Source organism: Bos indicus x Bos taurus, chromosome 6, assembly GCF_003369695.1.
Source record: "Bos indicus x Bos taurus breed Angus x Brahman F1 hybrid chromosome 6, Bos_hybrid_MaternalHap_v2.0, whole genome shotgun sequence".
Taxonomy (NCBI): Eukaryota; Metazoa; Chordata; class Mammalia; order Artiodactyla; family Bovidae; genus Bos; species Bos indicus x Bos taurus.
The window spans coordinates 114,946,425-114,969,792 of record NC_040081.1 but is presented as its reverse complement, the minus strand read 5'-3'; the positions used below and the strand labels follow the sequence as shown (position 1 = coordinate 114,969,792).

Below are 23,368 nucleotides of genomic sequence, written 5' to 3'. Positions count from 1 at the left end.
TGGTTCTAATTTTAAAATTTTTTGTTTCTTTTTCATCTCTTTTTTCTTCCATCTGCAATCCAAATTAAGTCCATTTCGATGAGTTGTAAAATTTCAATTACTGTAGTTTTTACTTCTAGAGTTTCCACTTGCTTCTTTTTTTTAATAGTTTCCATTTCTCTACTGAAATAGGCCACCTGCTTACCATGGTTGTGTCTCCCACTAAATCCCTGAACACACTGTATCAGCTGCTTTAAAGTCCTGGCCTGTAATTTCAGCTCTTGGCTTATCTCAGGATCAGCTCCCCTGGCCTATCTCTTGACTGGGTCATGCCTCCCTGTTTCTCTGAGCCTCTAGTAAAAGAGGTTGTGTGCTGGGCATCACAGCATCTGCAGGAGTGGCTCGCCGTTATGAAGGCGCTGGTCTGTCCCGGGAGTTGACTTGTGGGGACCCAGGCGGCTCCGCCGTGGCCTCTGGAGCGCTGGCCCCTCACAGTCTCCTGGCCTGGGGAGGTCAGGGCCTGGAAGAATTTACCCCCAGGTTTCGGGTCCCCCTCTCTCCCCAGCTCCCTCCCATCTGAGATACTGAGACGCCCCTCCCTTTGTAGCCGCCTCCATGCCTGACTTGGTCCTGTGCCCGAAGCTGGAGGAGCGCGGCGTCCGGCTGAGCCCCAGACATGCCCAGACACCAGTGCCCTTCCTCACCCCACGCAGCCCTCTTCCTGCGAGGAGCAGCACCCCTGGTGTCCGCCCGCCTCCTTGCGCTCAGCCCCCGCGGGTGGTCGGGTTTTGTAGCGTGCCCCCAGCGGGCCTTCCCGTGTGAGGCTCTCCCTTCACTGGGGGACCTGCTGGGCTGGGCATTGCCCTCGGAGCTGACCTGTTGCTGGTCTGGAGAAGTGGGGAGCCAGGGAGTGACCACTGTAGCCCGAGAGAAAGCCCTCCAGGGCCGGTGGACGCCCAGGGCTGCACTCCCCACGTGCCTGCCTGGGGTGCAGACGGCGGGGTGAGCGCAGGGGCCCTGTGCGCCGCTCACTGCCCCCCGTCTGGTAAGGTCGCCGAGGGTCAGGAGGGCGTCTGTCCGCTGGCCTCTGACGGGTTGGTCCTGCTGCTGTGGGCCGAGAGGCCCAGCCCAGATCGCCGCCCTGGGTGCCTGCCCTTCACCCGCCCTGCTGTCTGGTCTGGCCTCAGCACTGCCCTTCTGTGCCAGTTTCCGTCTGTGAAGCGTGGTTAGTGCTGAGACTGCCGTGCGGATGAGCTAGGAGAGCGAGTGTGAGACGCCAGCGGCTGTGTGGCCTGCGGGGCGTTGCTGGTGCCCTCGGCCTGGCTGCTCTGAGCGGGTGGGCACCCGTGGCGCGTCTGCGTCCAGCCCCTACTTCTTGCCAGCCTGTGGCCCCGCAGAGCCCGGCCTGGGACACATTTTACCTGGAGGTACTTGGGCAGCGTGAGGTGCCCAGACCGCCGTCTGCCCCCGAGGCCTGGAGTCTGGCCCGGAGGGATGGGCCTGAGGAGCCAGGCAGGCCGGCGCTCCGCACCGCGGGGGTGAGCGGCGAGGCCGGGGAGGCCCCTGAGCCCCGTGGCGCTCGTTTCCCGCGGCCGTTGTAACAAAGTACCACCAACCGGGGCCTCAGAGGTGGAGGTTTATTCTCACTCTTCTGGACGCAGATGCTCGCCTGGAGGTGTGGGCAGGGCCCTCCTGCGCCCTCCGGAGGCTCCTGGGGCCCCAGGGCCCGCCTCCATCTTCACATGGCCTCCCCAGGACCCCCTTCCCTCTGCGCCCCCTTACGAGGGCACGTGTGATGGCACGGAGGCCCGTGGGCAGCCAGCACAGCCTCCTCCTCTCAGAACCTGCCCGCAGGCCCATCTGCAGGGCCCGTTCCCCGCCGGCGCACTTCCAGGCTCTGGACGTTAAGGCCTTACGACTTTGGGGCCGCTGTCAGCCCAGCACACCCTGGACCTGGGACGTGAGGAGCCCTGTGGGGTCGCGGGCAGGGGTGGGTGGGGGCGGAGGAGGGTGGAGACGTGCCTCCCGCCACGCGCCCTCTGCAGCCGTGCCTCCTGGGTGGGTTCCCGTGGGCACCGGGGACCCCGTGTCTCCCTGAGAGCACCAGAGAGAGATGCAGGCCACAGACGCCCCCGTCCGCCCCGCTGAAGAAAACGAGTCAGGAGTGTGTGGCGCTCCGCGGCCTTTCCCTCTGTGTCCTCCCGCGGATGACCAGATTTGTAGGCAGGGGCAGTGTCCTGTAGGAGGCCTAAAACGGGGCCCTCTTCGTAGTTAGATTCGTCAGATAAAACCTGCCAGGCAATATTTGGGGCCTACTTTGAGTAAAAAGTCATTTGTCTTTTTATCTGAAATTCAAATTTAACTGGATGTCCTTTATTTTTATTTGCTAAACTCAGTAACTTCATTTATATCCTCTCTTCGCCAGGTTTAAAAACCACAAACAGAAATAAATCCCGAGCAGAGATAAAAAGGGAACGTCAAAGAATAATGGGAAGGGAAGATTGAGATGGTTTAACCTCCAGTAGTTCAAGATTATTGAACCAGATTTTGTTTCTGGAGTCAGGAATATCCCTGCAGTCCCATCAGTTGTAGACCCTGAAACGCTTGGCTTCTGCTCGTCCTGCTTTTCCCCAGCCGGTTATGGCCAGGCTGGTGCCCAGAGCCAGCCCGGAGCTGGCAGGTGGGGTCTGCCCGCCGACAGCTGGAGTAGGTCAGCACCCGCTTTTGGACTCGCCCCCCACTCAGGCCTGGCTGTGGGGGCCGCGTGGGAGCGAGGGGGCTCCTGGGTGGCGTGGTGCTCCTGGACAGTCAGGGCTTCTGGGTTCACGGCCTCCGTGTGTCCTGACCTTGTGGCACATGGACCCGAGCTGATGTTTCTGCTGCTTCTTACGGCTGTCACGTGGTGGGCGGGCAGGCTTGAGGGGGTCTCGGGGAGGAATGGGGCAGACTGAGCCAAGGAGCGGCGGAGGGAGGTGGGGGGGTAGGTTCTGGAAAGAGCGGCTTTTAAAACAAATGGGGTCAGGGCTACAGGGCCTCCTGTGCCCCCTACGTCCGCGTGTGGTCGCATCGGCCTGTTGCCCCTCAGGGTGGGCCGTCACTGGTCACCTGACCGTGCGTACTGCCGCCGCAGGGGCCCCCGCCCGGCTCCTGGGCGGACGAGTGAGTGAGCGTGCAGGACGGTCATGGGTGCTGACGCTGGGCCTGCTCGGGTGGCACTGAGGCCTGCGCGGGGCCCTGGGAACATCTGTGGTGGGGCCCGCAGGTGTTAGCTCCTGCCCGTGCCAGCAGCCCCGCCCCCCGCCCCTCCCCACCCCCACCTTGGCCGGGATCAGCCCTGCCGGCTCCCACCTGGATGTCTGGCTGCCTGCCTTCTGCGAAGCTGCTTCTTTCCTTAATTGAGACCTTTATGAAATTCCTTCGTGTGTAGAGAGTGTTTTTGTTGTGACAGGAGTCAAAGACTTACTCCAGAGTGCACGCATCCCAGTGTCTCCATCACGCCCAGCAAACTGGAGCGTGATGCCCAGGGCTAGCAGAGGGTCCCTGGCCCCCAGTGGCGCCCGTGTTTTCAGGAGCAGTCTCTCTGGACACGGATGCCTGGCCGCAGCATGGGATCCTCGTGCCCTCGGAGCTGTAGGAGTCTGGCCCCTCAGTGCCTGTGCCAGCCCAACCGGGGGCACCTGCTCGTCGGAGGTTTTAGGTTTAAAAAATAATTGTTTTTTAACTTAAATTTTTTGTTGAGGCATAGCTGATTTGCAGTGTTTTACACTTTTATTTTTTTCTTTTAGATGAGAGAGATCGCAAACATTTGCTTCTCTTCATTGGTTATCATGTGGATTTTTCACGATGTAAACTTTATATAGCATCAGAATCAGAAAGATGTGATACAGGAATACATCTGAGCCAGTCACACGGACCTTTGTGATTTAAAAGTGTCTTTTCTGCTAAGTCTGGACTCTCTTCTCCGCTTGGAGAAAAGGCAGAGGGCTGGAGACCGGGGCTACTTGGGTGAGGCCTGGCGTAGCCGGGGCGCCGGAGACGGCGATGAAATATTCAGGCCGCCCGGGAGGCGTCCAGTTCCCGGGGCCCTTCTGCTTGTGTGCTGCGGGCACTCGCAGGCTCGGCGGCCCCCTCCTCTGTGGCTGAGCCGCGCTCGCCCTTCCCATGGAGGGAAGAAAAAGCACCGTGTAAGACGCACCCTGCGGTGTCTTCTCGTGGAGGGAGGTGGAGCTGGATGAGTTTAAAGCTGGTGTCTTAGCCTCTCTTTAGGCGGTAAGCACGGCATCAGCATCGCTGTACGTCTTCAACTTTATTTTTGGAACTCCATGTCCTTTTAACATTATTGGACCGTGAGTGAGAGTCGTGTCTGCGTTTTCCTGAGGTGTTTTGTATTCTTAAGTCTGCCGGTCTTTCATTTCCTCTCTCTCTTATTTTTTCCTCCTCTTTCCTAATTGTTTGTATTTGCTGTGTCTCCTAATTCCAAGAGCTACTTCACTGTTTCGTGGTTTTTTTTTTTTTGAGGGATAATTGCTTTACAGAATTTTGTTGTTTTCTGCCAAGTACTGTCATGAATCAGCCATAGGTACACACACACGTCTCCATCCCTTGTGGACGCATGGCTGCCTTGCTGTGACCTGGCTCTTGCTGAGCTGAGATGGACGTGCCCCCCGGGGACAGACCCAGGGCATCTGCTCTGCGTCTCTGCAGCCTGGCCTCTTGGTATCTCTGGGCTTAAAGCATTAAAACCTTAAAAACTGACCTTTAAAAAGAACCCTCACAAAAAGCCCTGCATAATACCCAAATGCAAAGCTGGAGCGTTTTATATGTTGTATGCTGTTCAGTCCATCATAAATTATTCAACAACCATGCATCCCAGTAATCTGGGGAGCTGCTGACCTGCTTCCTGGACTTAATGTTCAAACGTGGGAGGTGAAGCTCCCTAGGAATTGAGACGGGCCATTTGAGAAGCAGGTGGATAATTTTTGTTTGCGAGCATGCTTCAGGGGAGGTCAGCCTCTACACTGGCATTGGCTCGCATGCTGATGGAAAAAGTGGGGGCAGCCAGGGTCAAGAGCACAGACTGAAGTCAGGCCCCCTGAGGTGAGTCCTGACTCTTGCCTCTGGTCATGGTGTAGGCAAGGGGCCCGAGCCTTGGTTTCTTCTGTGAAATGGGGCCACGCGACAGTGGCTGCCCAGGTCGTCATCTGATGGTAGTGGCTTTATTAGCTGATTTCCCATTTCCAGTCAGTTTATCTCTGGTTTATGCAGCAGGATTCCCTTAATCAGCTCATCACAGATTAGATTTGAGGGAAGAATGCTTAATCAAGGCATCGCTGCTTAGAAACCAGCATGTGCTGTCCTGTGTGTGTGCAGCAGGAATGGGGAAAAGTCAAGTGACAGCATTCACGTATTGGATTCAGTTCAGTCGCTCAGTCGTGTCCGACTCTGCAACCCCGTGGACGGCAGCATGCCAGGCTTCCCTGTCCTTCACCAACTCCTGGAGCTTGCTCAGACTCATGTCCATCGAGTCAGTGATGCCATCCAACCATCTCATCCTCTGTCGTCCCTTCTCCTCCTGCCTTCAATCTTGCCCAGCATCAGGGTCTTTTCAAATGAGTCAGTTCTTCGCATCAGGTGGCCAAAGTATTGGGAGCTTCTGCTTCAGCATCAGTCCTTCCAATGAATGAATATTCAGGACTGATTTCCTTTAGGATTGACTGGTTTGATCTCCTTGCTGTCCAAAGGACTCTCAAGAGTTTTTTCCAACACCACAGTTCACAAGCATCAATTCCTCGGTGCTCAGCTTTCTTTATGGTCCAACTTTCACATCCATACATGACTACTGGAAAAACCATAGCTTTGACTAGACGGACCTTTGTTGGTAAAGTAACGTCTCTGCTTTTTAGTATGCTACCTAGGTTGGACATAATTTTTCTTCCAAGGAGCAAGCATCTTTTAATTTCATGGTAGCAGTCACCATCTGCAGTGATTTTGGAACCCCCCAAAATAGCCTGTCACTGTTTCCATTGTTTCCCCACCTATTTGCCATGAAGTGACGGGACTGGATGTCATGATCTTAGTTTTCTGAACGTTGAGCTTTAAGCCATCTTTTTCACTCTCCTCTTTCACTTTCATCAAGAGGCTCTTTAGTTCTTCTTCACTTTCTGCCATAAGGGTGGTGTCATCTGCGTATCTGAAGTTATTGACATTTCTCCTGGCAATCTTGATTCCAGCTTGTGCTTCATCCAGTCCATTGTTTCTCTGCATAGAAGTTAAATAAGCAGAGTGACAATATATAGCCTTGACATACTCCTTTCCCAATTTGAAATTAGGCAGCACGTCAGTTACTGGATTAGGTAGCACGTCCGTTACTGCTGCTGTGTGACAGACCAACCCCAAAAGACGAGTGTTTTATGTCTCCTGGTCCCTTCGGTCAGGAGCCCGCTGCAGCTGAGCTGGCTGCTCCATGCCAGGTCTCGCGAGGTTGGTGTCAGAGTGACGGCCGGGCGCAATGCGGAGGACCAAGCTCACCGTCACGATGCTTGGTGGCCTTGGAGCATCCATGTCCCGGGTCACTCGTGTGACCCCTGGCTGGCCTCACTGCCTTGCTGGCTGGTGCCAGAGGCCTTCTTTGCCACGTGGGCGGCTTCTGAGGGCAGCTCAGTGCCTGGCTGACCTTTCTCGGAGCAAGTGAGGGAGGGGTGAGCAGGAGAGCCTTTGAAAGCGACCTCGTCTCAAAGCTGCCTGTTCGGTTGGTTTGAAGGGGGCCCTTGTGGAGCCTGCCCTTGGGGAAGGGGCCTGCCAAGAGTGGGCGACCACAGGCAGGATCACTGGGGCCCCTGGGAGGCCGCCTGTCTGTCCAGCCCCCAGCCTCAGTGACTCATCCCTCCCACAGGCAAGACACATGCCCCCCAAGACTCACGCAGCAGGCTCCCCAGCAGGGGTTCCCTGAGTGCCGCTGCGGGGGTGCCCTCCTCTCCATCCTGGACGTGAACCGAGGAGACCGGCGCTCAGCCCCACCCCTCGGCAGTGAGCGGTGTTGGGACAGACACGGGATGAGCTTGTAGACGCTCCTCAAAAGCGACGTGCAGGCGTCCTGGGGCACAGCCCCGACGTGCTAGAAGCTCCCCATCCGAAGGTCTGGGGACACTGGCGCTCCGCCTTCCCACCCACGAGGATCGCACGCGTTTGCAGTTGAGTTGCTTCCTCAGCCTGCCTCCCGCCAGTAGGATTTGGGGGCCGGCACCCCGCTTTCCTTTTGTCCTCCCTGTGACTCAGCTCTCACTGCCAGGTTTCCACGGACAGCGCTTTCTTGAGACCTTCGGGGGCCTCCCATGAAACCTCCGTGGTGTTCTCTCCAGCAGACGAGGGCTGTCCCTCCGAGCTCGCTGAGACCAGCCCTCCTCTGTGTGGGCTCCTGCTGGCGAGGGCCAGTGAGCCCATCTTTTACAGCTTTCCCCGCATGCGGCGGCCTTCAGCGGACACCCCGGGCGCCAGGACTATGTCGTGCACAGAAGAGGCGGGGCGGGTGAGCAGTTGGGACACCAGGGCCTGTGGGGACGTCGGGCCGAAGGGCCGGGATGAGTTCAGAGGCAGCCTGGCGAGCTTGCTGGGGGCCCAGCCTTGCCCGCAGGAGGGGTGCGCGCGCGTGAGCCCGCAGCTCAGGGTCCCCTCTCTCCGCTGTGACCTGGACTCAGGCTAATGGATCTCAGCTTGGGGCTTCCTGTGTGCGTCACGTGTGAACGTCCGTCCCTGAACACTCCTCCACAGGTTCCCTGCCTGTGATCTGACACCTGGCGGCGTCCTCCCCCTGGATAGGAGCGTGTCAGCCTGCTTTGGCCCTTGAGCCTCAGGACACCCCTCAGGGTCCAGGTCAGGACTTGGAAGACGCAGGTGACCTGAGCGGAGAGGGGAGCATGGCCCTGGCCGCCTGCGTCGCCCCCGCGGCCCCCACGGCTCTCGCTTTGAATGTTTGCTGGGACCCTGGGGCGGGGGGCTCCATGAGGCCCACCTGGCTGGGCGGCTGGGCCAGCAGCCGTCGTTGGAGGTCTCAGGCTGGCTCGGGCGCTGGGGTGATGAGGTGCCGGTGTCTGGGGACAGGGAGTGAGATGGGCTGCCACTTCGCTCTCTGGGGCCTGGGAATGTGCCCGAGCGGGCTTTCTCCGGGTTGCTCCTGTGTGGTGCCCACCCCTCCCTGCCCCTCCTTTCTGAGCTGGCGCTGGTCCAGACTGCTGTTGACGGACATGAAGGGGCAGCCCACCCCCTGCCCTGGCACCTGCTTTCCTGCAACCAGGGTGGGAGTCTTGCTGAGGCCTCACGCCCTCGCCAGTCCCCTTCCCAGCTCACGCAGTGTCTCCTGAGACCCCACAGCAGGGCGGGTTCCCGAGCCTCGGTGGGGCAGGACTGACCTGGGGCTGCAGAGAAGCCGCCTTCCTTTGTGTGCGACTGGGGGGTGGTTGTGGCTGAGGATGGGGCCCTTTTCAGTCAGCTGTTTTCCTCACGGCAAAGGTCGGATCTGTTCTTTGTAGAAAACTTAGCCTCTGTGGACTGGAGTCATTAAATCCTAACACTGAGTGCTGCCGAGTCCTGGACGGTTCCCGGCTCTGTGCAGGCTCGCCATGCACGTCCTCCCACTCCAAGGGGCACAGGACCTGGACGCAGAGCCCTCCCGCTGCACCTGCACAGCTGCACACCCGGACGCCCGCACACCCGGACACCCGCACACCCAGACGCCCCCGCGCCCCCACACCCCCGCACCTGCATGCCCGCACACCCGGACGCCTGCACACCCGGACGCCCGCACACCTGCACATCCTCACACCCGCACATTCACACACCCGCACACCCCCACACCCAGACGCCGGCACACCCGGACGCCCGCACACCCGAACGCCCGCACACCTGGACGCCCCCACACCTGCACATCCGCACACCTGCACATCCCCACACCCACATGTCCCCCACCTGCGGGTCCCCCCCTGCACGTCCCCACACCCACACACTCACACATCCCCAACCTGCACACCTGCACATCTGCACACCCACACACCCGCACATCCCACACCTGCACACCCGCACGTCCCCACACCCGCACAAAACCTGCCTTCTGGGCTAGTGCTGGGCCCTGTGGAGGAGGGTGGTCTGGGACGGACATTGCAGAGGGGAGAGTGCAGATGAGGCTGGTGTAGGGGTGAGGGCCCCAAGCCAGTTGTTGCCCTTGGGGAGCTGCGTGGGGTCCCCTGTTACCCACCAGGCCCTGTGGCTCCTCAGACGGTGGAAGACTTAGAGTGAGCCTGGCCTTCGCCTGCCCCCAGGAAAGGTGCTCTGGGGTCTCCATTGTGCGGGGCGTGGCTTGGCTGGCCCCAGCATCCAGCCCCACAGCCCAGGGCCCTGACGAGTGGCCTGCTGTGCTGTCTCAGCTGTTGGCACAGCCAGAAGGGGGGCCCCCAGGACGGCTCCCCCAGGACAGGCTCCCCCCCAAAATGGGTTCCCCAGGATGGGCTTCCCCTGGCTGAGCCTGGCAAAGGCCTCCTACGAGTTTGCGGGGCGGACGTGGGTGGGACGTGGGCAGAGACCTATCAGTAGAGCTATTTTAGCACCTCGGGCTTTCAGGGGAGGGGTGAGGCTCTGCACTCAGATCCTGCCTGACCAGAGGGCCTTTTAAAAAGAGTCCTTCCTTCTTTGCTGCAGAGGCTGAGAAGTCCTTCGGGGTGGGGGTGGGGCGCCCGGCGGGTCCCAGCTGTGGCCGCCAGCCAGAGAGCGGAGGGTGGGTCTGGGGGCACTGCCCGCAGCACTCCTGTTGTCTGTCTGTCTGTCTGGTGGATTCAGTCTGTGCCTCTGCCAGGGTGTGTGTGGGCCCTGGGCCCAGCCCTGCTGAGAGGGGCCTCTGCTCCTGGCGGGGCCCCTCCTGATGGCTGGTGCAGGCGGCCACAGACTCACATTCCTCCCCGTGCTTGACCGTCACACTCAAGCGGCCTTGCTGGACATCTGCCTTTTCTGACCACCCTCACTGTTTACAGCCGTCACAGGTTGAAGTCCTGGCGGGGCGTGTTGATAGCACAGCTATCACTAAGAGCCTCGGTGTGCCCCCACCTGAACACCCACCACAGCCTCCGCTTGCCTGCTGGCCCGCGTGCGGGGGCCTAGCACCTGGGGGGTGGGCTCTGCTGTCCTCAGACACCTGCTGGCAGGGTCTCGTCCTTCGCGCAAGACCTTTCTCTCTGAAGGTTTGGGGGGACTTTTTCACTTACCCTGCTTAGCGCTTAATGGGCCCTTTGAATGGGAAGGTTCTTGTCTGTCTGTAGATCTGGGAAATGGTCCATTAATTTTTGGATCAACTAGGCAAGCAGGTGTTATTGGGCAAACTTTGGCCACCACTAACGAACTCAGTCAGTCCCTCCACCCACCCACTCCACCCCTGCTCACCCATCCTCCGATCCCGTCTGTCCATCCACCTATGCATCCATCCCTCCCTCCCCCGTCCATCCCTCTATCCACACGTCCATTTATTCATCTGTCTCCCCGTCCACCCTCTCCTCCTCCACCCGTTCCTCTGTCTGCCTTATTCTTCCACTTATGCTTCCATTCTGCCATCAGTCCCCCGATCCGTCCTTCCCCATCCATTCCCTCGTCCTCCCCAGCCGTCCATGCATCCCTGCATTCTCCCATCCACCTCCCCATTCCCCATCCGTCCTTCCCTCCACCCCTCCGCCCGTCCACCCGTAACTGGAGCGGTGTTCCCTGGCATGTGGTAACCAGCTGCTTGTGCAGAAGCAGCCTGTTGCAGCCGTCCCTGGAGATGGGGCGTAACCTGTGGCTTGGCACTTGTGATGAACCGCCAATCTTGTCTCTGTCTGTGAGACCTGAGCACGGGGCCTGTGTTTCCTGACTTCGCGGGGGGCGGGGCTGAGGGCGTCTTTTCTTTCTTTTAACTACTATAGGATCCCTCTGCTATTTCTTCCAATTTCTTTCTCTCCTTTCCCACTCTTTTTTTTTTTTTAAGTCAAATGAGGTCAAACATCCCACCAAAAGCTAAAGCCTGGCTTTGATTTCAGCTCCCTCTAAGGTTCTCCAGGGATAATTTTGTGTTTCCACGTAATCTACAATTTAAGTCATCCAACCCCAAACACACACTACACATTTGGGAAACCCTTCCAGGCTGCCTTACGGGCAGCCCAGTGACAGACGAGCAGAGAGGATTGTCGCTGAGTCCGTCCCCAGCTTCCCTCCCCGGTCACCCCTGGGCGCGTCCTTCCGGCCTGTCCCTTTCCCACAGTGCCCCGCTCCGCTGTGGACGCGGCCCTGGACTGTCCTCCCGCCCTGGGCTACTTGTGGATTTTTGCAGACTCTGCACGGTTGTTCCTTGTCTGTGATAACCTTTGCTTGAGGCTTCATCTTTTCTGTTTTGCTTTGCTTTTTGCAGGGCAAATTATTTATTTAGTCAAAGTATAGTTGATGTACCAAGTCATGTAAGTTACAGGTGTACAATATAGCGAGCCACGATTTTAAAGGTGGTGCTCCGTTCATAGTTACTGTAAAACACTGGTTGTGCTCCCTGTGCTGCACGATGGACCCTTGCAGCTTGTTTTAGACGCAATAGTCTGCACCTCCTAGTCCTCCGCCTCTCTTGCCCCTCCAACTCCTCTCCTCACTGGTAACCACTATTTTGTTCTCTGTGTCTGCTGCTTTTTTGTTACAATCCCTGGTTATTGTATTTTTTAGATTGCACGTATAGTGATATTATAATATAAATGGTATTCCACATGTAGGTGATAAGTATTTGTCTTTCTCTAACTTATTTCACTTACGTAATACCCTCCAAGTCATCCGTGTCGTTGCACATGGCAGGATTTCACTCTTGAATGACTGAGCAGTATTCCATTGCATGTATTCACCACATCTTCCTCATCTGTTTGTCTGTTGTTGGGCACATAGGTTGCTTCTGTGTTCTGGCTGTTGTAAACAGTGCTGCTATGAACGTCGGGGTGCATGTATCTTTTTGAGTTAGTTTTTTTTGGGGGATTGTATACCCAGGAGGGCTTCCCTGATAGCTCAGTTGATAAAGAATCTGCCTGCAACGCAGGAGACCTCGATTCGATTCCTGGGTCGGGAAGATCCCCTGGAGAAGGGAAAGGCTACCCACTCCAGTGTTCTGGCCTGGAGAATTCCACGGACAGTCCGTGGGGTCACAAAGCGTCAGACACGACTGAGCCACTTTCCCCTTCATATACCCAGGAGTGGGACTGTCCTCCACGGTGACCACACCAATTTACATTGTGACCAACAGGGTATGAGGGTTCCCTTTTCTCCACATCTTCGCCAACATTTGGTATTCATGTTCTTTTTTTATGATAGCCGTCTGACGGGTGTGAGGTGGTATCTCATTGTGGTTTTGATTTGCATTCCCGAGGGACTAGCAGCGTTGAGCATCTTTTCATGTGCTTGTTGGCCATCTGCACTTCTTCTTTGGAAAAATGTCTATTCAGGTCTTCCACCCACTTTTTTAATCAGGTATTTTGTTGATGTTAAGTTGTAGTAGCTGTTTGTGTATTTTGGATATTAAGCCGTTACTGGTCGTATCGTTTCAAATGTTTTCTCCCATTCAGTGGGTTATCTTTTCATTTGTCCATAGTTTCCTTTGCTGTGCAAAAGCTTCTAAATTTAATTAGGCTCCATTTGTTTATTTTTGCTTTTATTTCCTTTGCTAAGGAAATGAATTAAAAATATTGCTATGATTTATGTCAAAGAGTGTTCTGCCTATGTTTTCATGTGGGAGTGTTATGGTTTCTGGCCTTACATTTAGGGTTTTGATGCTTTTTGAGTTTATTTTTGTATGTGGTATTAGAGAACATTCTAATTTCATCCACTGAAGCTCTCCAGTTATCTCAGCCCTGCTGAAGGGATTCTTTTCTCCACTGTGTATTCTTTCCTCCTTTGCTGTGGATTAATTGGCCATAAGCATGTGTGGCTGTTTCTGGGCTCACTGTTCTGCTCCGTTGATCTGTGTGAGTGTCAGCTTTTGTGCCAGGACCATGCTGTTTTGACTCCTGTAGCTTTGTAGCATAGTCTGCAGTCAGGGAGTGTGATTCCTCCAGCTCTGTTCTTCTTTCTCAAGATTGTTTTGGGTATTCAGGGTCTTGTGTGTTTCAATAGAAAATTTAAACTTGTTTTATTTCTGTGAAAAATGCCTTTGGCATTTTAGTAGGGATCGCATCGAAACGGCAGATTGCTTTGTGTGGCATGGAGGTTTTCACAGTGTCCGTCCCCCAGTCTGTGAACGTGGTGTGTTTTCCGTCCGTCTGTGTCGTCTGCCTCTTCTTTCAGTGGCGTCTGTGGCTTTCTGAGTGCAGGTCTTTCACGTCCTCGGGTAGGTTTGTTCACGACTATTTATTCCTTCTGATGTGATGGGAAATGTGATTGTTTCCTTAGTTTGTCTTTCCGATGGTTCGTTGTTAGTGAATAGAAATGCGGTAGGTTTCTGTCTATTGATCTTGTATCCTGCAGCTTTATCAGACTCACTGATGGGCTCTAGTGGTTTTCTGGTGGTGTCTTCAGAATTTCCTCAGTATAGTATTGTATCATCTGCAGAGTTTTACTCTTCCTTTCCAGTTTGGATTCCTTTTATTTCTTTTTCTTCTCTGATTGCTGTGGCTAGGACTTCAAAGACTGTGTTGAATAAAAGTGGTGAGAGTGGGCATCCTTGTCTTGCTCCTGATCTTAGAGGGAATGCTTTCAGCTTTTCACCACTGAGTACGATCTTAGCTGTGAGTTTGTCATATGTGACCTTTATTATGTGGAGGTAGGTTCTCTCTATGTGTACTTCCTGGAGAGTTTTTTTTTTTTAATCATAAATGGATGTTGAATTTTGTCAGAAGCTTTTTCTGTATCTACTGAGATGATTATATTATTTTTATTCTTCAGTTTGTTAATGTGGTCTATCACAATGATTTGCAGATACTGAAAAATCCTTGCATCCCTGGGATAAATCCCACCTGATCATGGTGTACTTTTAATATGTTGTGGATACAGTTTGCTAATATTTTGTTGAGGATTTTTGCATCTGTATTCATCAGTGATATTGGCTTTTAATTTTTTATTCTTGTGATATATTTGGTTTTGGTATCAGGGTGGTACTGGTTCATAGAATGCATTCAGAAGTGTTCCTTCCTCTGCAGTTGAAAATGCATCTGTGTGAATCTCCACGTGTCTTGATCGGGGTCTCAGGAGTCTTTCTGGGAGCCCCCACTTGTGTTGGCCACCCCCCTTACCCCCTGCTATGTGACTGAGCGAGTGGCGGGCCAGTCACGGAGAGGGGGTGGATTTGGGGAAGGGGGTTTGTTTTGACTGTTGAGTTTATGGGGCCTTGAGCTTGCCCAAGAGTTGCAGGTGGAGATCAGAAGGTGGGAGACCCTCTCTGGGGTGGGCGTGATTGCCGGGGGCAGGGAGAGAAGCCACGTGGAGGAGCCTGGGGGGACGCGCACGTGCGGAATCTGCTGAGTCTGCTGAGCAGTTGGGGGAGAGGACCCGGCGCGCCTGCTGGTCCGGGCCGTGTGGTCCTTGGTGGCTGGTGTGAGTGGTGTTCAGAGGCACCAAGGGCTGGGCCCCCAGTACGGATGAGCCCTTAAGAAGCTGCCTGGGGGAGCGGCAGCGTGGCCCTGGGGAAGGAGGCATTTACTCCTTCCGTGTTTAGAGAGGTTTGGGTATTTTCAGACCCCGGCAGGTGGTGTCCGTCCCCCTTACCCCGAGGTGGTGGGGACGGTGTTGAGGGTCCAGGGGAGATGCTGGCCTGAAGGAGAGGGGAGGGTGCGCACTGCTGGGGGAGGGCTGGTCGGGGTGGGGTGGGGTGGGGTGGTGGGGGCGGGGTGGGCTGGTGGGGTTTGTCTTCTCTGTAAAGTAAGAGACAGGCCACAGGGAGGGGACAGCCGGGCCCCCGGGTGGGTTTGGGTGGTCGTGAATGGCTGGGGGAGACTGTCAGGCTTGACGGGGGTGCTGAGGGCCCTGGGGCTGCGAGTGTGACTTTGGAGAGGGGCGGAGAGCGTGGTGGACTGGAGTGGGCGCAGCAGGTGGGGCGGCGGGAGCAGCTGTGGGTGGGAGAGGCGGGGTGGCTGCGGGGGCCTGCAGTGGGGTCTCTGGGGTGCAGGATCAGCGTGAGGCCAGGGAGTAGCGTGTGGACATACGTGACCTTGAGTGGGGCTGCTGGCGCGAGCAGAGGCATGGAGAAGGCCCAGGGTGGGGCATCAGGGGGACGAAGGTGCCGGGGACAAGGGACAGGGCCTGGGTGGCTGGGTGGGCGTAGGGGCAGGGTCGTGTTTGGGTGACACGTGGCTGAGAGCTCGGGAAATGGGGTTGGCGCCTAGGAGAGAGTTCAGCGGGTGGTCAGGCCACGGGGTTACCCACATGGGGGCTTTGCATTCAGAGAGGAAGCGGGTCCTCAGGGAGAGGGGACAGGGATGGGGAGCCGGCAGCAGTGATCTGCAGGGAGCACAGTGGTGGGGGGGGTGCCTCCTGGGTCGCCTGGGAGCTGCCGGCGGGGCTGCGGACACCCTCAGAAGCTGCTGCTATGGGGGCCTCTGGTTCCTCGACCCCTGCCCAGGGCTCTTCGCAGGAAGGGACCTTCCCTCCTAACAGTCCTATGTCTGGCCCCGTCCAGTGCGTGGCAGGCTGCTGGTGACACCGATGAACAGGTGACGGGCCTTACTGATGCCGGCGGGTGTGGAAAGGGGCCCTTTCAGGGTGAAAGCTGGGCAAGGGCGCTGCTGGGTGGTGGCCTCGATGAGCGCAGCCGCCTGTGGTCTTCCAGGGCCCTGGGTGGTTCGGGCCCTGTGGCTGGGGGAGGCAGATGCGCTGGAGTGGCCGTGGAGCAGGGCTGGAATGGACTGGGGGATGAGGTGGCTGGGGCACAGGGCGGTCAGCATGCATCTGGTGTGTTTCCGGGGCTGTGTGTGTGTGTCCCCGAGGGGTGTCTGGGGAAGGCGGTGCCTGGTGGGTTTTGGTGTCAGCAGCCAGGGTGGTGGCTGGAGGCCCCTGCTGGGAAAGGGTGGCGCTGGGGGTGGGTTTGAGGTACAGGGGTCTGCTGGTGGTCTCCTCCCAGTACCGCTCTGCTTCCTCTCGGAAGCCCTTTGTGTGGGGAGCGGGGAAGCCCAGAGCAGCAGGTTCAAGCCCACCTCTGACGCTGAGTAGTTCTGCAGCTGAAGACAAGTTACTTCTTTGTGCCTCTGTTTCCTCATCTGCAAAATGGGAATAACAGTCACACCTGCATCACAGTGACATCTTACACACATGCCTGCCCAACTATGAAGCTCCCAGACAGCCCTGCCAGGAGCCCAGAATCAGCGTCTCTGGGGAAGCCTGCGTGGAGGAGGGGCTGCTCCCTCCTGGAGGCCCCCGGGGGCCCACCCCCCACCTTCCAGGCCAAGCGCTCTGCTCTCTGCTGCCCTCATCAAGGCCTCTCTCTGACTCCCACCTCCTGTTTCCCTCTGACGATGACCCTGTGGTCATGTCCTCCCTGACCCTGTGAATCCAGGGGGACCTCCCTCCCAGGACCCTTCCCCTCATCACATCTGCAGGGTCCCCTTGGCCTTGTGAGGTGACAGGCTCCAGGAGTCTGGACGTGGGTGGCTCTGGGGCGTGTTTCAGCCCACACCCCTTTAGGAGATCCGGTGGGAAGAGTGGAGGACAGTACATGGCAGACTGATAAACACACCTTCAGTGATGGGCATTAATTCCAGTCATATTTGAATGGTTAATTTGGCATCACTCAGATATTAAATAATGTGGTGATTTAGGGCTTCCCTCATAGCTCAGTTGGTAAAAAATCCGCCTGCAATGCAGGTGACCCTGCTTTGATCCCTGGGTCGGGAAGCTCCACTGGAGAAGGGATAGGCTATTCACTTCAGTACTCTTGGGCTTCCCTTGTGGCTCAGCTGGTAAAGAATCCACCTGCAATGTGAGAGACCTGGGTTCGATCCCTGGGTTGGGAAGATCCCCCGGAGAAGGCAAAGGCAAAGGCTACCCGCTCCAGTATTCTGGCCTGGAGAATTCCATGGACTCTATAGTCCATGGGATCACAGAGTTGGACACGATTGAGCGACTTTCACTTCCACTTTAGAAATAAATTATTCTTTGTTCATCATAAAATAATTAAACATACATCCTGCAGACCATTGTTCTGTCATGCCTGAGGCTGCCCTTGTAGTCCTATGATAACATGCTTTCCCTTTTGTCCAGCTCTTGCACTTTTTTGGTGGGGAGCATCAGTTACTTTGTGTTAGGCTTCTGTTACTGGAAACTGTTTCCCAAGACCTGAGAATTTCTTCTGACAATGTTAAAACAATTGTTTAAAAAACATACACTCTTTAAAAAAACATGTTCTATTATATCTTGGATCTTCACAGTATAATTTACTCAGTGTGTTGCTTTTGGAAGTGAGCTTTAAAGGGTTTTGTGAGGAGAGGGGTCCTCCCAGTGGTCCTGACTGCCGTCCTCCGAGAGGCCCACGTGTGGGGCTGGCATCCAGGAGCTGGGGTGTCGGGAGGGCCCCCAGCACCCCCACAGATGGGGGCTCCCTGTGCCTCCATGCTCTGTCTGTGCTTACACCCTCCACCCTGGGGCTGGATTGAGTGCCCAGCAGAGGGGCCTGCAGGGCCGGCCCCCCAGTAAGAACCCTGGCTCTGAGTCTGTGACAAGCTTCCCTGGGCGCACGTGTCTCTGGGGGTCCGTTGTGTGTCCTCGGGACGGGGTTCTGGAAGCTGGGGCCCGTCTCCCCTGGACCCCACCCCCTCCCCCACTGGACCTTCTCCCATTGCTGGTTCTGCTTTGCAGCTTCTCGCTGTGATGGATTGGAGCCAAGAGGACCAATGTGCCCAGTCCTGCGCGTCCTCCTGCTGGAAGCCGGGGTGGCCTTGGGGACCCCAACCCGGGTTTGTTCCTGGTGACAACCAGTCCTTTTCACTGTGCAGTCGTCCCTGTGGGACAATTAAGTACAGATTCCCGTGCTCTCCTTGCTTGTCTCGTCTGTTCCGCGGGGTGGCCTCCATCCTGCAGGACTTGTTTCAGGCTGGTGTGTTCTCTCCACACCACGCCTTGTTCAAAATCAGTTACTGGAGAGAGGGTGGCGGATGTGAGAGAGAACCAGCAGACGGCCCTTCCTGGGGGCGGACTTGGTGTGGACAGCAGTGGTGATCGAAGCCAGGCTGGACTAGGGGTGGCCACTCCCCCTGGGGCTCTGCACTGCCCCCAGGGCGGGGTGGGGGCCCACCAGGGCCCTGGGGGTCCCAGGATGCGCCTCTCTGCGTCCAGACCCGAGGGGGCAGCTTCTGCTGGAGTCCTGTGCTCCTCACACTGTGAGTGGGGTGGGCCGAGGTGGGGGTCGGAAGGACAGAAGGCCTGCCCCTCAAGGGGGCCCCTTGGGCTACACAGCGACCGTGCCCCTCCTGCGCATTGACCCCGCGGTGGCTGCGCTGGGGACTGTGCGTTCGAGTTTAAGCAAGCACACCGTACAGGGTGCGATCTTCAACAACCAGCTCTCTCTTCTTCCTCCGCAGGGCACCCCTCCGAGGAGACCGGACTGGCTGCTGGCAGCCTCGCGCCATGGGCCGGCCGGTGGGGTGAGCGATGCACCGGGCGCGGCGGACATGTTCCGAGCGGGGGACCCGGCGCCCCCGCGCCTGCGCAGCGTGGAGGTGGCCCGGGGCCGGGCCGGCTACGGCTTCACGCTCTCGGGCCAGGCGCCCTGCGTGCTCAGCTGCGTCCTCAGGGGCAGCCCCGCCGACCTCGTGGGCCTCCGCGCCGGCGACCAGATCCTGGCCGTCAACGAGATCAACGTGAAGAAAGCGTCCCATGAAGACGTGGTGAAGTTAATCGGGAAGTGCTCTGGGGTCCTGCACATGGTGATCGCGGAGGGCGGCGGCCACCTGGAGTCCTGCTCCAGTGACGAGGAGTTCGGCTTTTACGAAGGAAAAGGCTGGCTGAAGCCCAAGCTCGACTCTAAGGCTTTAGGAATAAACAGGGCAGAGAGAGTCGTTGAGGAAATGCAGTCAGGAGGGATTTTCAACATGATCTTTGAAAACCCTGGCCTTCGAGCCAGCAGTTCAGAGCCTCTGAAGCTGAAGCAGAGGTCGCTTTCAGAGTCGGCCGCTGGCCGGTGTGACCTTGCCCGTGAGAGTGCAAGTCACCCGCACCCCAGCCTGCCTTCTAAGGAGGAGACGCCCAAAGCGGGGAACCATGGTTCTGCTTTCGGCGCGGGGCTGGAGGCTCCTGAGGACTTTGGGCTGGATGCAAGTATTCTCAACGTGGCCATGGTTGTGGGCTACCTGGGCTCCATCGAGCTGCCGTCTGCCGGCTGCAGCCTGGAGTCGGACAGCGTGCAGGCCATCCGCGGCTGCCTGCGGCGCCTGCGGGCCGAGCAGAAGATCCACTCGCTGGTGACCATGAAGGTCATGCACGACTGCGTGCAGCTGTGCACGGACAAGGCGGCCGTGTTGGCCCGCTACCCGGCCGAGAGGCTGGCCTTCAGCGCCGTGTGCCCAGACGACAGGAGGTTTTTCGGGCTGGTGACCATGCAGGCGGGCGACGACGGGAGCCTGGCGCAGGAGGAGGATGGCACCCTGCGCACGTCCTGCCACGTGTTCATGGTGGACCCCGACCTGTTCAGCCACAAGATCCACCAGGGCATCGCCCGGCGTTTCGGGTTTGAGTGCACGGCCGACCCCGACACCAACGGCTGCCTGGAGTTCCCCGCGTCCTCGCTGCCCGTGCTGCAGTTCATCTCCGTGCTCTACCGGGACATGGGCGAGCTGATCGAGGGCGTGCGGGCCCGGGCCTTCGCTGACGGGGACGCCGATGCCCACCAGAACACCAGCACCAGCAGCAACAGCGACAGCGGCATCGGGAACTTCAGCCCCGAGGACAGGAGCAGCCGCGTGCTCGTGGTGGACCTGGGCGCCGCCTCCAGCAGGCACGGCCCCGGCGGCGGCGCCTGGGAGGGCACGGGTGGGAGGGGCCCCCAGCCCTGGACTGCCCCCTGGAACGGGGCCTTCTGTCTCGACCCTGAGGGGGCCCCGTTCGAGGCTGCCCCGCAGGCTGACAGGTGCCGGGACCTCGGTAAGCACCTGGGGCCCGCTCCGCACGTGGAGGGCCCCCCCGGCCCCCTGAGGTGCCCGGTCCCGCCCTCCCGGAGGGGCGCTGTGGGCCCCGGCGGCGGCTCCAGCCAGCGGTGGCTCCCAGTGCACGTGCTGCGGCAGTGGCAGTGTGGGCACGTCAGCGACCAGGAGTCTTACACCGACTCCACGGACGGCTGGTCCAGCGTCAACTGTGGGACGCTGCCCCCGCCCATGAGCAAGATTCCCGCTGACCGCTACCGCGTGGAGGGCAGCCCAGCCCAGCCCCCGCCCAGCACCCAGCGCAGGGACTGGGCCAGGAAGGCCCTTGGCGTGCAGAACATCTTCGGCCCCCATCGAAGTGTTAGGAAGACCAAGGAAGACAAGAAGGTGAGCCTGGAGGCAGGGTCGGGGAGGCGAGCGTGGTTCCTGACTCGGTCAGTTACTGATGGACGCTGGCACTTGCGTGGCCCGCTTCCTCCCGCCCGGCCCGGGCGCCTCTGGAGGCCTCATGGCACCTCCCTTGGGTTCACTGGGGCTCTGGGTGGGGCCCAGGCGGGCGTCGGGTGGGACAGGCGGCAGTGGAGGGGCAGTGAGCTCCCGGTTGGGGTGAGGCCCTCCTCCCCGCTTCCCATCCTTTCCTACTGCGGTGGGTGCCATGGGGGCAGGTTCTGGACGCTCAGCCTGCTCCCTTCAGGACAGGGAGCTTCCCCACAGCGTTTCCTCCACGCAGGAGGTGCTGCTACGAGAAGCAGCAGCTGAAGCCGCCGCAGACAGCTCAGGGAGGCTTGGACTGTGCGCGTGATCCCTTCAGTTCAGTTCCGTTCAGTTGCTCAGTCCTGCCCGACTCTTTGCAACCCCATGGACTATAGCCCGCCATGCTCCTCTGTCCATGAGATTTCCTAGGCAAGGATACTGGAGTGGGCTACTGTTTCCTCCTCCAGGGGTCTTCCCAACCCAGGGATCAAACCTGCCAGAGTTGGCAGGAGGGTTCTGTACCATCTGAGCCAGACCGGGCCCAGCAGGTGCTGGCAGGAGGGCGGGATGCGGGGCCCCGGTGCTGGCGGGAGGGCGGGACGCGGGGCCCGCAGGTGCTGGAGGGAGGGCGAGACGTGGGGTGCGGCCGGAACAAGGGGGCTGGCTCGCCGCTCAGCTGGTTTGAGAGGAATTCTTCTCAGAGGACCTTTTTGGTTTGAAGTGCCTCTTCTGCGTTTGTTCACACCTTTGTTCCCAGAAGCTGAAAATCCCGGGAAGGTGCTGGTGGGTCGGGTGGAGTCAGAGTAGAGGAGGGGGTCAAGACCTGACCCCTTCCCAGGTCTGACACGAAACACTTGAAAGAAAGCTTCCAGACAGAGGGTTTGGAAGTCCCTCAGGGTTTTCCCTCCCTCGACGCCCGGGTGGCCCTGTGCTGTGTCTGAGTGCAGACCCTGCCTTTATAAACACGGCTGTGATCACAGGGCCTGAGCACATCGCCACAGTGGCCGGGCTCGGGGGTTCTGCCCTCGAGGGCCCCTCCCCCAGCTCCAGGGTCTGAGCTGCCTGGCTGGGGCCGCCTTCCCACCCACTCCCGCTGGGCCACCTGCGGCATGGACGGGTGGACGGCAGCTTTCGCCTGGGCGTCCCCGTTGGGTCGGGGAGGGGCTGGGGAGGAGAGGCCCCGGAAAGTGGCCGAAGCGTTACCTGAAGTATGGGCGTCGGCCCTCTCTCTGAGTGCGTCCCCCACAAGGGGTTCCTCTCCACTGCCGCTGTGCCGGGGAGCCGTCACTGACAGGAGCGTAGGGTGGACGGCAGTTGCCTCACGTCTGTCTGCTTGGTGGGAAGTGCCCGTCGGCCCCGTCCAGCTCCACGCGGTCTCAGCTCCTCGGGGACAGAGGTCTGACCTCAGGGACCCTGAGACGGTGGTGCTGTGCTCGTCCAGGCAGGTGACTGGTCCTGCAGGGGCTAAGGACTTGTCTGAGGCCAGCCGTCAGGATGAAGCAGGTTCATGATTCAAACCTTGGGCTTCTTTCTATTTTTCAAAAGACTGTCTTTTGGAGCCGTTTTAGGTTTATAATGAAACTGAGGGGAAGGCACGGCGTTTCCTCTGTCCTCAAAGGTGCACAGCCTCCCCGCCGTCCCGTTCCCCCCCAGGGGGACCTGGTCACCATCAGCAGACCTGGACCCCACAGTTTCTCCTAGGGTCACTCTGTGGTGTGTGTTCTGTGGGCTTGCACAAGTGTATGAGGACGTGTCTTCACCACTGTGGGTCATGCAGAGTGGTTTCCACTGCCTTGAATCCCCTCCGTGCTCTGCCTGCCCCTCCCTCCCTCTGTCAGCTCCGGCCATTACTCAGGCTTTCTGCGGTCTGCACTGTCCCGCTCTTGGAGAATGCCAGCTTAGCACCGGCACGTAGCTTTTTCAGAGTGGCTTCTCTCACTCGGTGACGTGCCTTTAAGCAGAAGCCTTGTCTTTCTGGCATGCCAGCTCATTTTCCCGTGGCACCAACAATATTCCATTGTCTGGAGGCATCACAGTTTGTTTATCTGTTCCCCTCCTGAAGGACACTGTGGTTGCTTCCAGGTTCTGGCAGCTCTGAATAAAGCTGATCTAGACACCTGTGTGCAGGTTTCTGTGTGGGTGTAAGTTTTTGACTCCTGTGGGTCAGCTCCAAGGGAGTGAGGTTGCTGAATTGCAGGCTCAGGGTGTGTTCTGCTTTGTAAGAAAGTACCTTCCAAAGTGGCTGCACCTCTGCCAGCAAGGAAGAAGGTTTCTGTCGCTTCAGTTCTGGCCCTGATTGCGTGTCGGAGTTGAGCGTTTTTGCCCTTCTGACACTTGTGTAGTGGTGTCTCGTTGTTCTAACTTGCATCTCCCTGATGACATGTGATGTTGAATGTCTTTTCCTGTACTTACTTGCCATCTGGGTATCTTTGGTGAGGTGTCTGTTAAGATCTTTGGCGCATTTTTTATCAGATTGTTTGGCCACACTGCACGGCACATCTCTCTCGACCAGGGATCAGACCCAGGCCCTCTGCACTGGAAGCGTGGAGTCTAAACCGCTGGGCTGCCAGGGGAGCCCTGAGTCTTGGATTGTTTGTTTTCTTACCGTTGAGTTTTAAGGGCTGTTTGTTTGTGTTGGATAACGGTCCTTCATTACATGTGTCTTTGCAATATTTACTCCCGTTCTCCGAGTTGTCTTCATTCTCTTGATACCCTGTTTCACAGAGTAAAAGTTCTTTATTTTGATGAAGTCCAGCAGCTTGTCAATTCTTTCTTTGACGGATCGTGTCTTTGGTGCTGTGCCAGACACATCACTGAAC

The 23,368-nt window shown here is 57.8% G+C and overlaps 1 protein-coding gene across 1 annotated transcript in view; it reads left to right on the top strand.

Annotated features, from left to right (window-relative positions):
- The window catches only part of RGS12 (regulator of G protein signaling 12), a 114,758-nt gene that overhangs the window by 5,707 nt on the left and 85,683 nt on the right, over positions 1-23,368 (top strand). Inside the window, exon 2 of the mRNA XM_027545164.1 lies at positions 18,519-20,462. Coding sequence (XP_027400965.1) covers positions 18,609-20,462 — 1,854 coding nt within the window. The 5' untranslated portion in view covers positions 18,519-18,608. The remainder of the gene's footprint in view (positions 1-18,518; positions 20,463-23,368) is intronic.